General features: G+C 34.2%; 1 protein-coding gene across 1 annotated transcript in view; it reads right to left on the bottom strand.

Moving 5' to 3' along the window:
- Positions 1-17,286, bottom strand: part of LOC134854992 (neurofibromin-like) — a 214,012-nt gene that overhangs the window by 91,823 nt on the left and 104,903 nt on the right. Inside the window, exons 15-17 of the mRNA XM_063871372.1 lie at positions 9,191-9,394; positions 8,965-9,015; positions 8,466-8,611 (exon numbers count right to left, since the gene is read on the bottom strand). Of these exons, the coding sequence (XP_063727442.1) occupies positions 8,466-8,611; positions 8,965-9,015; positions 9,191-9,394 (401 nt within the window). The remainder of the gene's footprint in view (positions 1-8,465; positions 8,612-8,964; positions 9,016-9,190; positions 9,395-17,286) is intronic.

Here is a 17,286-nt window from a genome sequence, read left to right as displayed (position 1 = left end):
ACACAATACTCGAACTATTCCTCCAACTTTCCAAAACCCTTGAATATATCCACAGGTACGATTTTAACAACTTGTCTAAATGATACGAACAATTTTCAGTAGAACCGATATTTTTTTATTATTTGTAATTTTCATAGCATTCTTATCATCCCTCATTTTGACCATCTGTAAATGTATAAAGAAAGCAATCCTCACATTTGCCCTAGCAACAGTCCTTCTAATTCTTTTTTTGGAAGAATATTATAATAAACACAAAATTTCTCACTAAAGTAACAATTCAAAAATCCATCAAAAATTGCTACCCAACAGTCACAAAATCAGTCTTCACCGACATCATCCCAAGATAATCCAACACCACCTTCAACTACTCAAAATCCTCAAACATCTACACGAATTTCTTTTCAAGACAATCCATACACTTTTGAAGAACGGCACGCTCGTTTATCTGAACCACTAGAACCAGTTCAACGACAAGCATCTCTAAGTGAACCAACATATAATCTTTACCCAACACTACCACAAGAACTAAGTAGAATACGAAACCTTAGTCAAAACCAAAACACAACAGAAATAAATAGACAAATTATACATCCTCGACGAAACAGAAATTTTCAAACTCCCCGAGTTCATTTTGATATACCTCAATCCCCATCACAAACCACTCCAGAAAACACCACTGGTATCACACCAGAAACTCCTACACTTTTTTCACAACGAAGCACTTCAAGTCTACCCTCAGACTACTTAGGTTCAACACCAACATCTGAACAAATACGTGAAAATCCCTTTAACCCCCCAAACCTAACATCACGACTGCCATATTGGACTACACATTCCTTTACACAAGGTGAACCAAATTTAGTCAATGACCCCATAGATATTTCTACGGATACAACAACATCCTCATCACTCCCAGAAACATTATCACTACCATCAACACCATCAATAAGCCAGTTTTCACCATCACCCTTTAACTTAAATTTTCCAAATAATCTCGACGCCAGATATCGAGAACAATCATCAATAAATATTCCTTTAAGATTAGATTGGAATACATTCACAGCACCTCCACCATTATTTGGACAGCATCAAGAAAGTAACCGCCTTCATAACTGGGCACTTAATAGATTACAATATCGCCAAGATATTCACAACGATATCCGTGATCACAATATTCAAATACTCCAACAAAACAGTTTACAATTAAAGTTTGAAATCACAGTTAAATTAAACAATATTACACAACATCCCTACCCATTAAATCCACCTAACATAACAGCTCAATCACTACCACCACCGTTTATAACTACTGAAGTAATATATAAATACGACAGATACACCAAAAACACAATTGGTTACATTACATTTTATAACCCATACTCAGGATTATCATACACATGTATATTCTAAAATTATTAATTTTTCTTCAACTCCCTTTTCTAGTTACCTCAAATCAAAACATAAACCCTTCCCCTCGTACAGGACCACAAGATTTATTAGTAACACATTACGATTGTGAAGAAAATGAACAAAAAACACTACACAAATATGCAATAAATCAAGTATCACAATGTGAAACAGAACCACAGGCTATAGAAACCACAGATATAATAGCAACACTCTATTCAAAAGCCCGAGCAACAACAGTTACAGGTTATAAATTCACAGCGACATTTTCCGAAAAGAAAGTACATTGTTCACAAGTCTCCAACGGCAACAAAAACCGACTTGACCATGAATCATTCTATCAAAGTAATATAGAACGTCTTTTACATCTCAATCCCGACGATTGTAAAAATGAATTACTTAGACTAAACATCACACAAAATAAAAATTCCCAAAGAAAATTAGTTAATTTTCAAGTTTTTTCAGACTCTGTACACCAATCACAACTTGAAAGACACCAAGGACATATAAAATTAGACGAAAAATACCCGTATAACGGCGCACACGGACGATTAACCTATGACCTACATGATAAACATTGGATACCACACATTGGTATAAATAACCCATCAAACTGCAAAGCAGACACGAAAAATAAAGGATACCAAGAAATAATGTTTTTCGATTGGAAAATACAACTCGAAAAAATACAACTCACACGAGATTTATCTGATAATACAATGATCTATCAAGGAATCCGACTACCTTGTAAAAATGATCAAGGATATTGCGACCCTACAACAAGAACACAAGCAACAATTGTTTGGTTCCCCGAAGATACATGTACAACATTTCAAGTAGCAAAAATACACGCTCGTATGATAAAATTTCACGAAAAATATTTCATACAATCAATTCCTTATGAACAAGTCCATCCATCACGCAAACTAAGTTCCGATTTTAGAAACATAGACAATATAGAAAATAAATTGACACGATTTCAAATATATCAAGAAACAGAACTTGCATGTAAATACAGGAATCCACTTCACAGAACACAATACTCTGAAATATTAGTTGAATACGAAAAAGGATTCGACATGACCACTGGAAAAGTAAAAATCGACCCATATGCCACAGGTCATCCTCTAAACGAAGGAACATCCTATATACCAGTTAATTTTGAAAAAAGCAACGGACAACCTGGTGGACATCTAAAACCTTATGACACCAGAAGCACACGCTTACAAGAATTATCACTAATGAATACTACATATTTCGGTAATATCCACTATGATATTCATTTAGATATGAAACTAGATTATACAATTAGCCGAATTTTTCAAGAAATGTCACTCTCCGAATTAGAAACACTACACCAACTATGCGAATTAGAACGAACACAAATATTACAATCACTTGCACTAGCAGTATTAAAAATACCCTATGCAGGATACTTATTATCTGGAAATAGATCAAATTTTTTAGACTATGAAGGAAACATCTTATGGTTTTATACTTGTACTAAAAAAGTATCACCACTATACGTTTTTGAAGATAAACGATGTTATAAAAGAATCCCTATCTTTTATAAGAATAAAGTACATTTCGTGGATACACTTTCACGAAGAACCTATTTCTGGGATACCGCAGTCCCATGTGGATCAGAAAATAGCCACAATGTAGTACAACTAAACCCTGATGAAAATAAATATTATCTTCTCACTCCATATCCCACATTAATGCAATCACTCAAAAAATTTTCACCAGAAAGCATTCGCGCTATCGCTCGAAACCCAAATATAGACTTACAATCAATAGGAATCTATTCAAAATCAGATATTCAACATCACATTAGAACACAACAATTCCAAGAATTATTAACACAAATGGACACTATACAAAGACAATCAATTGACCAAAATCTACGCAAACTTGCAGAAACCGCAGGTTTTGCCGATATCTACACGCAAGACTACAGCGAATATTTTAAAGACATTAAAGATTATATATATCTAAACGGCGAAAAATACCGTCCCCAAGATATATCACCAATCAACATTTTTAGCTTTGTTACACTCAAGAATGAAATCCTTGATTTTCTAGGATGGCCCTACTACATCTTAGAAAAATTGACTATTTTATACGCAATGTTTAACTTTATTGGATTTCTTTTCTCACTTTTAAAAGGAATCTACAATACATGTGCTATACACACACAAGTAAACAGACAAGCAAGCGTAGCACGCATACTCTTTGCAGGATTTTTTGGAATCTTTTCTACATCTATAAACAAAATTCTTTTAGACGCACAAATAAAAGAATATAACACAAAAATAACAACACGACAAAATACATACGACGAAGAACATAACAATGTCGACACACAGCCAACGGCACCACAACTACCACCCCTACCAAATAACCATCCACTATCCCTAGTCCCACGAAATTTTCGAAATTTAGCAATCACACATAATCCAAATTTTCGACTCAATATATCACAAAGTCCCGTCCAACATATAATGACACACCAGTCACAAGATGATAATACTTATGAACAAATTATTGAACAACCCCATACCACCGCTTTTCAGTCTCAAAATAATCATTTTTTTAGCCCACGATGAGCCGCCAACTTGGATCACTCCACCGATCAAATTCCCATCCAACCAATCTTACCTCTTCAATCCCAATCATACCACTTTTTGCTTTTCCGCCACCCGATTTTCCATCTAGCAATGTAACATCAGGCATGAATTCCGACACTAACTCACATATTTCAGTTTTATACTCCATCTCACAGCTAAATAACCCGAATATTGAAACCCCCGATGAATTTGCCGACTCAGAACCATCCCCATCCAATAATTTTCATAACCCTTCTAATTTTTCTCAACCTCCTTTTCAACCCATATTGTCAAATAACCCTGACCCAATCACCCCCACACCCTCTTATGCTTCCCAAGTTACCCCAACCTACTCCTCATACCATTCTGACCAATCATCTCATTCTCCAGACACCCCCCGAATCTCCCCAGAACTAGATAATTTTATTACCCTTCAACAACAACCCTACCATCTTAACACCCCGACCATAAACCAAATCTCCTCCACTACAAATTCATCCAATCCCCCTACACCCTCTTCAAATTATACTGAATCATTAACACCATCATCCACATCCACTATATCTTCACTCAACACTAATAGAGCTTACCGCACTTTTAAAAGAAAATTCCCCAACCATCCTTTCCCAGCAAAACCAGGAACAGCCCGTGAATACATCAACCACCCCCAGCATACTAACACTAAAGAATTTTTAGCTATCACTCTACCCTCATTTCCACAATACACTTTAAACACCCCTCACGACGCTAACGAAACACGCAACTTTGTAGATGAATACGTTTTAATGCCCACTCTCTCTTGGACCTCATACTATCATTTCACTAACCCTCTTTGCTTACCTTTATCCAACACTTCCATCGATATAGAACGAAACAAAGACATGCTATATCGACTAACTACACCACTAACCGCTAGACAGTTTACTTACGTTGGATATAAAAAATCACTAAAAATACACACTGCACCTAGAGCTAATGAATATACACTAGAATACTACGATCACAACATCATTAGAGCTAACCAAGATCAATTCTTAGACGACGATCGCTTCGCTAATCCACAAATCACCGAGAAATTTTTCATCAAGACACCATATGTATTTACACTAAACATCTTCGACCGAAAGTTTGATCACATTATTTCAGAAGCACTAACAAACACACAAGCATACGAAAGTTTTAAAGAACGCTTCCAAATCTTTTCACTAACCTTTCATTTCCTTGCACCACACGAAAGAGATTTGCACTGCTCACATGATATTATGTTGCGCACTAAGCAAACACATACATACAGTTACTATCGTTTCATCCAAAATCACTTTGACCTCCACACACCCTCTAGACAACCACACCATCGTTTCCAATTCATCAACTCAAAATACACTTCACCGTATTTCCTAAATTTCACATATTGTATTAAAGACACTAACCTCCATGGTATTCTTCGTAATTATGACCCCATAACCCAAATGTACATTTTCTGCCCCATCACCAAGACCTTCAACGCCGAAGAATCCCGACCCTTCCTTATCCCGCACGAGTTCCTACAACCTATAGAAATCCCAATTTTAGAATTCATCCACAACACTAAATTTAACCACAAATTATATAACTTAATCCAAAACACACCTTATGAGTTTGCAGTAGGCACTGAAGAACTAACCACTATTAAGGCACTTCAATTGCTTTGGCCACTACTTCAGACTAAAAATATCATCCGCATTCTAGCTAAACTACTAACAACTTCAGAACTAATTCACGACATCTTCCCCCACGGTTTTTTCCCCGACGACTAACAGGTAAGTATGAATTCAATGAATATTACTAACTAATTAAAATATTGAAAAACTCACCATTCTTTAATCATGTTTTCTTTAGATTTTTAGCCTTCATCCTAGATCATCTGAAACATTCACAAAAGAAAAAATAAAAAATAGCAAACTTCTTCAAAACTGTTTAAGACCCTATTAAACTTTTGCACCAACAATTAAATAAATATAATACCAATGCAGTAAATTAATTTATAAAATTTTCCCCCCAAAAGTAGTAAATCTAATTATAATGAAAATTTGTATCTTAAAATTCCCCCATAACTAGCAGTAAATTTCCAAATTCTATGCAGTAAATTAATAAAATGCAATTGCAGTACTAACCTTTTGATATTTTCATTCATTCGCACAGAAATTCTATCCACACTCGCACAGCTCGCCCACGAAGAATTGTTTAAAATAATGAATTTCAGTTTCAAGTTTTCACACTCAACAACTCTAACATACAATAACATGTTTCAAACTTTCCTTTAACCCGGTTGGAAAGGAATCATATACTAAACAAAACTAATCAACGCAGCTTACTAAATACCACAAATCATAGAATAACAGCATGACTTAGAAAAGGAAACCAACGGTACCCAAACCGGATTAACCCAGTTTAAAACTGGATAATTTATTCTTTTGAAGACTATTACAAAGTCTTAGAAAGAAATAATAAAACACAAAAAAGTCGAAAGACAAACCCATACCACAAACAATTTGCTTTTTGAAAAAAGTACATAACCAACAAGACACAAGTAAAACCACAACCAACCCAACATAAAACGTTGTCACATAACAGGACCCCTCACAAAAACCGCATGAAATCATACTCCCACACCTGGCCTAACCCACCAGGAAGGACGTCCTGAGCATGCTCTATAGCCGGCCTAACCCACCGTGCTACATCCACGCTTTGTGACCACACCTTTATTTTTAATAAGAGCTACTCAAGGGTGAGTAACTCTTCAAAATAACCGAACTAAAACAAAAAGCTTTTGTGAAAACAACTAACTAAAATCATTATTAAAAAATATTAAACTAATAAAAGTTTTATAAAATGTAAAATCACATGATGCAATATATAGATCAGAATACAACACCAAGGACGAACATCAAAAGACAAGACGACCCCACTACACTCGAGAGAGAATGACCAACTACAATCGATATGCCGCTCACAATCACAACTCAAAGGATTTAGAGTACGACTTGACCTCGCAGAAAAGGACTTCATTGAACCAGACCAATGACCACCTCGATGACCCAAGTGTACGTACAGATCCGAGTAACCAGGCATCCCCTCCACGCACAATCTCCACGCCATTCCCAAGCTAAGATCAGACACAAAAGAAGTTCTCCACGAAGAACAGAAAAACCTGACATAGCCAACCATTCTGAAATCAGAATTGATTTTGTTGCAAAGACCCAGTCGTTGTCACAAGAAGAAGCGGAAGAAAAATATGATGTTCGCCAAATACCAACGTCCATCATCCACCCTTGAATTACAGAAGAACTGTTCTAAAAAACTCTGTAAAACCCGGATGGGTGGAACCTGATCTAAACTACATTTTATGATTGGATAAATTAAATGTTTTACCAATGTAAAGTATTTAATATTAACCAATCATGATCCATCTAACTAACAACCCACTTATTTGTAAGTGCTGAAGTTACTTGTAATTTCAGCACCAGAGAGATTTGAATTTAACTTAGAAATTAGTTGGACTCTCCCGAGCACTTCAGCAGCCGCAATAAACCAGTATACCCTAGATCTATTGAGCCTAGCAGAGACTAGTTAAACAACCTGAGACTAGATAGTATAAGAGTAAGATTAGGATCGGTATTAGACTAAGAAGTTGCACGAATCTATCCGGCCGAAAATAAGATAGCGTGACGAGCAGACGGTGTACCCTATCCGAAATTACTCTATGAGTTACACTTCGGTCCTAACTCATATTTCTGTTTTCTGGATTTTGTTTTGATTTTCTTGTTTATAAGACATTAAAGAGCTTGGAAACAAAGCTCCACATAGATGGCCCTAAACACGATTGGAAAAATTTAATTTTCACAAAATAAAGACATTCTTCTGTGTACTGATACTAACTTCATTATTTTACTCGACTTTAAAAAAATCTAAGTTTGTATAATTACAATTAACAAAATTATTTTTGTGTTTTTAGAAATGAAGGTAATCCTGTTTTCTGAGTTAAATTTTCTTTTTCTTTTCTTTCTGACATTAAAAGGCTTTATTCGAAAAAATTTCCTCATAGATGGACCTTAACACGATCAAATAACGTCTTTTAACAATTAAGATATTCTTTTCGGAACCTAAGTTTTTAATTTGTCCAGCATTACTTCTCTTAAAAAACATTGTTTTCTGAATTAAATTTTCTTATTTTATCCGATATTAAAAAAAAAACTTTAATTGAAAAAACTCCTCATAGATGCCCTAAACACGATTACTAAACTCCTTTTAACAAATAAAGTTTTTCTTAATGCATGTACAAGCCTATGGCATTGTACCAAGTAAGTTGTGCAAAGGTTTATTTGAATTGATCCGGAAATTTAAAATGAATATTTGAGAGAGAGAGAGAGAGAGAGAGAGAGAGAGAGCCAGTAATTAAAAGAGTCTCGCCTGTTGGGCAACAGTACTGGCAGCAACGAGGGTTCCTCTTCAATGGTACATCTCATCTCTGTCTCTGCTATGAGGTTGGAGAAGCCAGAGAGAGCTGCCAGCACTGACTCAATGTCAGCACACCAGATGTAGGACAGATACACCATCTAACAGAAACACAAATAAACTGAAATAATCAGCATAAAAAACAAATAAAAAAATCAGAATATCAAATCAAATAGAAAATCTGAAAAAAAATCGAGAGAAAATTAAGAGAAAAAAGTACAATGTTCATAAACATAATACAACATAGCAAGATACAGAACGAAATTATCCTGGGTGATACCTTTTATTCTGTTTTTCAATAACAATGAAATATTATTCAGAAGAAATTTTAATAGACTATCCAGGTAAATTTCATTATTTTCAAATTTTTGTCTTGAAATACATTCCATTTTCAATCCCGGGTGGATGATGTTAAAGTGACCCATTAATTGACAAATTCGAAGTGTTGACTAACCTCCAGGTTGTGCAGAGTGTTGAAGTGTGATGTCAGCGTGCTAGCCGAGTCCTGAAATAAAAAAACTTACACTTGTTACCAAAAAAAATAGCTGGTCAAAAAGCCAACCTCGTTTAGGTGACTGGCTGGGGTTTTCCGAGATAATTTAGAAATCAAAGTGATATTTTCCCGTAATTGTATCAGAACTCTCGCTCGGATAAAAATTCACAAAAAAAGTTTAGCCCACCTTGTTTTTGTATATGAACGAGTGCCTGTATTGCAACAACTGGCTCAGCCATCTGAGAGTGTCCAAACAGCAACAGTAATGACTCTCCAGTAATTTGTGGCACACTCTCACGATGACGTCACTGTTGATGTCCAGAAATGTCTGGAGAGGGGCACTGGGATTCCACAGACAGATGTAGTCCTCCTGGTGCAGACACAGCAGTGCCTAAAATATGGGAAAAAAATTGAGCGCAAAAAATATTCCCTGGCTGTACACAATTGTGATTATCATCAGATAGCCAAAATACAGTTGCAAAAGAGTCAAAGAACACAAATAGAAAAATTACTGAATTGATTTTTTTTGAAGAAAAAAATAGATACTTTTAAAGCCCTTTGAATTTCTAAAACAATTTCTGATTGGCACTTTTTTGATTAAAAAAACCAATTAGACAAACCTAGGGTAGGTAATTTTTATATTTGGCTTGGAAATCTGATAAATGAAACTCATTTTCAATATTAAAAGTCAATCACGTTTTTCGAGACCTTTAAATTTTGCTGTGGATAGTGGAGTTTGTTTTCCTCTGAACAAAAGAAATGCACTGAACTTACAAAAAAACCAACAGTCAAACCGCGAAAGAGTGAACTTGAGCTTAAACAAATTCGAAGACTTTTCCTGGATAAAAAAAATCATCACAACCTATATAACAGTCTGACTGAGTTAATCGACTCTTAGAAAATGATTATCCCTGACTGTACACAATTTATTTATATATATATATATGTCATTATATCTGTCTATTTTATCTGCCTATACCTTATTTTTTTGTAATTATAAATTAAATATTTGAGACAAGAGCCAAAGTGGAGACCACAAAAACAGTATGTGACGAAAAATAAATTCAGAAAATTTAAGGAACATTTTATTGTCTGTCTCAAATTGAATTTATTCTAAGAAAAAAACAAGTTAAACCGCAAGAGCCAGCGTAATAATTTTTATAAGTCTAATTTCGTTTCATTCGTTCGTAAGGATTTCGTTTGCTGCCATCAATGGTTAAATCCGGCGCAATTAATTGAAAAACATCAAACACTTGAAATTCTATTCAGGAGATAAATTTAATAAGAGTTTAACAAAAAGGATAAATTAGCAATGCCTGAAAGTGCCATCGCAGCAGCACACTGTATGGTTGTACTTACAAATTTGTGAAACTTTTTCGAAAAACACAACACGCCAAATTTCGAAGACTGAAATGATCTGAGCAGCCATATTTGATGGCCAAAATTGCAACTCCTGGAAAAAAAATTGGCGTCACCCCACTATAGGGTCGAGATTTTTGAGAAGTACCTGTTAAGTTTTTTTCATAATTTTTTTGAACTATCATCAAAAAACGTCATATCTGGGAAAAAAAAGGAGGAATCGAGCAATCACATTTAAATGGAGGCCACACCTGCAATTCCTGGGAGTACCTCGATATCATCGATAACATTTCACTAAAGGGTCATCAAAATCAAATCTTGAGAAGTGTTTTTTAAACAGAAGTTTTTTTACACTTTTACAATTTTTTTTATTTTGAAAGCTCACAAAAAGATCATACCTGGAATTTAAAACTATGAGGTCTGATTTTTTGGAGGCCTGATTTCAACCTTTTGACAGTACCTTGACAGCACCACGCCGTAGAGTTGAGAATTTCAAATTTGATCAAGATCTGCTAAATCTCGGTTTTTCTGAAAACTTTTTGAAAAAAATCATAAACAAAAAAAATCTCGAAAACTGATAAGGATTGAGTAGTCACAATTTAGAGATCAATTTTGCAACCTCTGAGAGTATCTATACAACATTGTAAGGTTGGGAATGAGTTTTTTTTACATCTAAGTCTTATAGAAAATTTTTGAAAAAAAAACAAAAAGAAACGGCATATTTTGGAAACAAAAAGCATTAGAGCAGTCAAGTTTGAAAGCACGATTTGCAGCATTTGATAATACCCCGAAAAAATTCCTTATGAAGGTTGCAAATTTCAAACTTATTAATGTTTTGTCCAAGTTTTTTAAAACCTTCTGACAAATCTTTAAGACTAAGATAAAATCTTTTTATAACTTGAACTAAGAGAGAGTTGGAGCAGTCATATTTGGCTAACGTACACTGCGCTTCCCTCCCCCCCAATCTCATGCTAGCATCATAGCTACGTCCTTACATTCGTCCCTTGTAGAAATCCTAGCTTTCATAAGCTGGGAAATCGAAAAAAAACTTTTAGGTGTTGCAAAAACCGATAGAGCTTAAACGTGCGAAAACTCTTTCGTTAAACATGCAAGAATAATACATGAAAAATCTTATAGCAAGCCAGATTATGAAGCCTGCAATTTGATATATAATAGATAGATATAATAACAGGCAGAAACTTAAGTTTTTGATCTAATGATAACTGGCAAAAAGGCAAGATACAATGAATTATTGTAGCAGCGAATATTAACCTTCAATGTTACATTTTTATTGTTCCGACTTTCGAAGAAAGTGAAGATTATAGATGCTCGATGTAGTTTTTCAGCCAGATATGCACACCGCTACAGTATCCTTCCACGAGTCCTTCTTAGCTGCTCGTTGTACACTTTACACCTGGCGATTTATCCCGCATTACAAAACGAGTCAGCTAATTGGTTTTATTCATTCCATGCACGACTCAAAATTCAACACTTTTACATCTTAAATTTTTAACACTTCAATTTTGATTTTATTAACCTAAAATCAATTTTAACAGGAGTCAATACTTAACTTACCAAAAACAATTTCAGACCAATTAAATGGCAGTCGGATCATTCAGGGCTTTGCCCTGATACGAGCTGTCTTGTTTATTTGTTATCCCTAACTTACGCTATTTTTGTAGCCGCTAACTTTCTTGAAATTTGATCCCATGGCGGAAACCATCAAATTAATTTACATGTTCGAGTTTTGAAAAAATATCAGCCTGCCCTGAAAAGATGTAGGCTGAGCAAAAAATAAGGGAAAAACCTCACACGCTTTTGATCAGCTAAATACGTTAAGCGTTTTTCCTTAGACCTAAAAAAATTGGAAGTTTTCAATTAAATCCCTCGCTTTGCCTTGGGCGAATTTCAACCGACAACAAAATTATCATCCAGCATCTCTTGCTGTTTTTATCAGCAGATTACAACCAAACGCTAAGAAACAAAAAAGGAACAATTTTTCTTTTCGCAACACTTGTTTTTAAAACATACATTCAAGTACATCTCTTCGAAAATCTGTTCTTTTTTATCTTGATCGCTGTTTTGATACAAAAACGTACGTGCAAAAAATGAACTTTTATTGTTTTAATTTCAGGAAATTTTTTGAATCAAAACCACCAAAAAATTTAAAAAACAACCTGGTAACTAATTGTCCTTTCATCGGGGATCGCAATTTTTTATTCGTTAAGTAAAATTAAACACAGAGGCAAAACTGAGCTTCGCACCACTTGCGATGCAAAGCAAGAAAGCCGCTAAGTCAGAAAAAATCGAAAATATTGCAAAAACTAGATTTATCAACATGATTAAGGCTAGTTTAAAAAAAAAACGCCAAGACAAAAGAAAAAATCAACAAGACTTATAAGAAGTTTAAAATTCGCACTCTCCTGCAATATACACACACATGAAAATCTATTTTCTCGTCATATGAACCAATATGAGGCAACTCAGCCGATATAAAATAGTCGAAACCTATTAAGCCGAAAAAGAAAAACAAAAAAAAAATAGAAGCTGAAAAATTTCAAAAAAAAACACACATACGCACATACAAATTTTTCCGCCCGTCGAAAGACGCAATATAAGACCATTAAGCCGATTTAATATAAGCCAAAACCTATCACGCGAAAAAAGGAAAAGAAAAAAAAACAAAAAACGAAAAAATTATTGTCAGGCTGAAGATTTGTCTACTATTAAGATTTTTCAACATTTTGTCTGATTTAGAAGGGCGCATAAAAATTACGTTTTCATTGAAACTATTCAAAATAAGGACACTAAGTCGATAAAATAAACCGAAACCATTTGGGCAGAAAAGGTTTTAAGCGACAGAAAAAAATGTATACGAAGTCAAGGTTAGTCAAATTACGAACAGCAGAAAAAAATCAAAACACTAAAAATAAACTACAATGTAACTAGCGTACAACAAAAAAAAACAATTATACGATGTGGCAACTAAGACGACAAAACATAATCAGACAAAAAAAAGTCCGACAATTTTTTTAAAAACGGAAACGGAAAAAAAACAGGTCCTGTCAGTTTCGAATCCAGGGCCTTTGACGTCCCAGGCGTATTCGTTGCCTCCAGACAAAGTGCGCCGGAGCCGCAAAGAAATTTTAACTAATTATGAACTGAACCTAAATTTACCATTTCTAATTTTGACCATTTTTTGAACAGAGTTTACTGGAAAAAAAGTCTTGAACCAGATTGCAGAGTAATAAGCTGAGCTTCAAAAGAAGACTTAGTTAAGCAACGAAAAAATTAATTTGAGCATAAAAATTTTTCAGTATTTGCACAAAAAGGAGATTGGGTTATTTTGCAACGCGTCTTTCATACTCGCATGCCAAATTTTTTCCAATGTCCCTCATAACAAGACAAACAAAAACAAATACAAACGTTCGGTACTCCTATGACTGATGCGTCAACCTTTTCAAATTGTCAACCTTTTCAAATTGTCAACTAAAAATTTAAGACAATATTTATTGAAAAGAACCAAAAATTATTCACCTCACTCAGTAAAAAAAACAGGTCCTGTCAGTTTCGAATCCAGGGCCTTTGCCGTCCCAGGCGTATTCGTTACCTCCAGACAAAGTGCGCCGGAGCCGCAAAGAAAATTTAACTAATTATGAACTGAACCTAAATTTACTATTTCCAATTTTGATCATCTTTTGAACAGAGTTATTTACTGGAAAAAAGTCTTGAACCAGATTGCAGAGTAATAAGCTGAGCTTCAAAAGAAGACTTAGTTAAGCAACGAAAAAAATTATTAGAGCAGAAAATTTTTTCAGTATTTGCACTAAAAGGAGATTGGGTTATTTTGCAACGCGAATTTCATACTCGCATGCCAAATTTTTCCCAATGTTCCTCATAACAAGACAAACAAATACAAACGTTCAGTACTCCTATGACTGATGCGTCAACCTTTTCAAATTGTCAACCTTTTCAAATTGTCAACTAAAAATGTAAGACAACATTTATTGAAAACAACCAAAAATTATTCACCTTGCTCAGTCAAAATTAGTATTTTTTAAGCGTTAGCCAGATAGATTATTTTTGTTGTTGAATACTTCTGCCATGCGACTGTTCAGTAAATATTTCATAGTTTAAAAAAAACTTCTTTAATATGGACTGAACAAACCAGCCTTTAGTACAAAATAAGCTTATAAAAACCCAATTACTTTCATATCTCCACCATCATACAGACTGATAGCTTTTCTGCAAAATTTAAGGTTTCACGTTAAAAACAACCAAAAAAAACTTTTAAAAAAAGAAATGTCACGAACTGTGCAAAACTATTAAGAGTGACATAATTCATGCGCAGCTCTCAAAATATTTATGACTCAGTTTAAAAAGGAAGGCGAAAAAAAGAATTGAAAAAAAGAAAGATGTTTTTTCTCCAAAAAAATTAGGTGAAAAAATAGCTTAGAAGTCGGAAAAACTTCATCTATGAAAATTTCAAATCTTTGTCTCAGACAATCATCATAAACAGCCTTAACGAGCCTTGAACATAACGGACGTAGTGGCAATTAATGCGAAAAATAAAGTTGACAGTCGTTATGCTGATTACGAAATCGTAGACATGAAATTTTTTTTTTATAGCTTGAAACATTTTCAAGTAAAATTTTTACGATCTAAACCTCTTGAAACAGGCAAAAGAATTACAAAAAACTCTCTCTTGAAACTGCGCAAAATAAACTGACTGGCAACAAAATCAAATTATTTCATTGAAATTTATTGAATATACAAAAAGTAGGAAGACATTTTTTCGAAAAACTTGAGCTGAAAAAATAACTTTAAAATCCGAAAACTCCATTTAAAAAAATTCGCCACTATCTCGCGTTCGACGTTCAAAACCGTCTTTACAAGCATTGAGAATCAATGACAGAATCGCAACTAAGACGAAAAAACTTGGGTCGACGCTCTTTAAGCCGAAAACAAAAATGTAGACACAAAAATATTCAAGCTTTAAATTTTCAATTCAAGCTGTAAAATATTCAACAAAGTAAAATGTTTACAACCCATCCCTCCTAAAACAGACAACGGCGTTAAAAACAATTAGCCCTTGAAGCTGTGCAAAATAAGTGGACTAAGCTGATAAAACATACGCCAAACCCATTTAACCAAAAAGAAATCAAAAATTATTAAAAATCGGAGTAGGTAAAATTATAAACTACAGAGCAACTCTCAATAACAGAAAAAAAACTTTTACTCAAAAAGAAAAACACAAGAATTGAAAAACAACCAATTGAAAAGCTTACCAGATATTACAAATTGTATTTAAACGCCGAAAATCAGTCGAAAGAAATTAGGACGAAAAACACAAATCCGAAAAAAAATCGATTTAAAAAAAAATTATTGGAAAAAATTAATTACTAACCCGCATGAGCTAAAAATAGTTTTATTTGAACTTTGAAGAGTTTGAGCATGTCAACCTTGAGCGTGTCGGCAGAAAGTGTAAGGAAGGTCATATACTGGAAACAAGTCTAGTTCCCGATTACAGGTCACTTGCTCTCGCAAATGGAAATAGTATAATCATAATTCAAAATCGCATTTTGGACTCACATTTGGGATTTGCCTTCGAGAGGCAGCACTTAAGAGCTTAGCCACCAGATAGTTGGAAAAGATTCATGAACACAATTTCAACGTATAAAATATATGGCTTTACAGCTCTTTGAACTTCAAAAATAATTCAAGATTGACGCTTTTTTGATATAATTAACCCTGAGAAAACTGGATCAATAGGTAAGTTTTTTAGTCCGCTGGAAATCTGAAAATCAAAATTCAGTTTCGAAACTAAAAGTCGATCACGTTTTTTGTGTTCGTTACACTTTTGCGGTCCAATAGCGCAGTTTACAATTTTCCTAAAAAACAAAAAACATCACCAAGACCTCTATAAGAGTATTCACTACGGTGGTGATCCTTAATAAGCTAAGAATTTCCAGTCTCTCAAATTTTATCATTTTGCAAAACTTCGGCTTTTTTTACTAAAACCAATACAGTGACATTTTACATGCCAGTGGACTTTGTTAAAAAGTCAATCAACTATCGGTTATTCGATTTTTTGTCATGACAGAACACTTTGGGATCATGATATTATTACAAATATGACAAAAAAAATAAATATCTCTCGAAATTAAAATAAATTGTTTTCTGCCTTAGTTTAATTCATCAATTTAGAATTTTCAGTATATTGGTTAGAAATGTCTTTTTTCAGGCTAGTCTTTTTTCCGTGTTCCTTGCTTAACATTGCGCACTCCAAGACTCATTTCGCTTGAATTATCCTTGATAAAATAAACATTTTCCCTCGTTTCAATCCAATCAACTCTGAATCGGTTCGCTTATTTCATTTCTTCTTTCCATCTATCTAATCGATCAAGCTTCTCTTGCTCATTTATTTAGACTCTGTCGATGTCAGAAACCTTATGCGTAATCTCAGTTTAGATGAATGTCAATCCACATAATCCAACTGCGACATTCAAAATTAGAGCGCGAGGAAGTTTTGACAGTAACCTCAAGAATATCGAAGACTGATTCAGATGATGCCGATTAACTGCAAATCTCTGTAGCATCAATGCTCGGAGTATGAACAAAAACAATCACTTTATCTTTGATTTCTGCCTGATAAAGCCGCAAACAGATAAATTCTGTTTATGTTCATCATTTGATTTTTGAAAATTGTTCTCACATGGCAATGTTTGTCGCACATAGTGGTATCAATTTATGATATCAGCCTTAAAATTTGCTCAGAAAAACTTGTAAGTCGTCCATTTATTGGCATCCTCCGTTTCTAATCGGATTAGAATTCCCTCAACATGACGAAATTTTACTCAAATCAACAATTCAAACAGTCGAATTATTTTTCCAATTAATCGAAATAGCAATGAAAACTCATAA

This window comes from Symsagittifera roscoffensis, chromosome 10 (genome assembly GCF_963678635.1).
Source record: "Symsagittifera roscoffensis chromosome 10, txSymRosc1.1, whole genome shotgun sequence".
Classification (NCBI taxonomy): domain Eukaryota; kingdom Metazoa; phylum Xenacoelomorpha; order Acoela; family Convolutidae; genus Symsagittifera; species Symsagittifera roscoffensis.
This window is presented reverse-complemented; position numbering and strand designations above follow the sequence as displayed.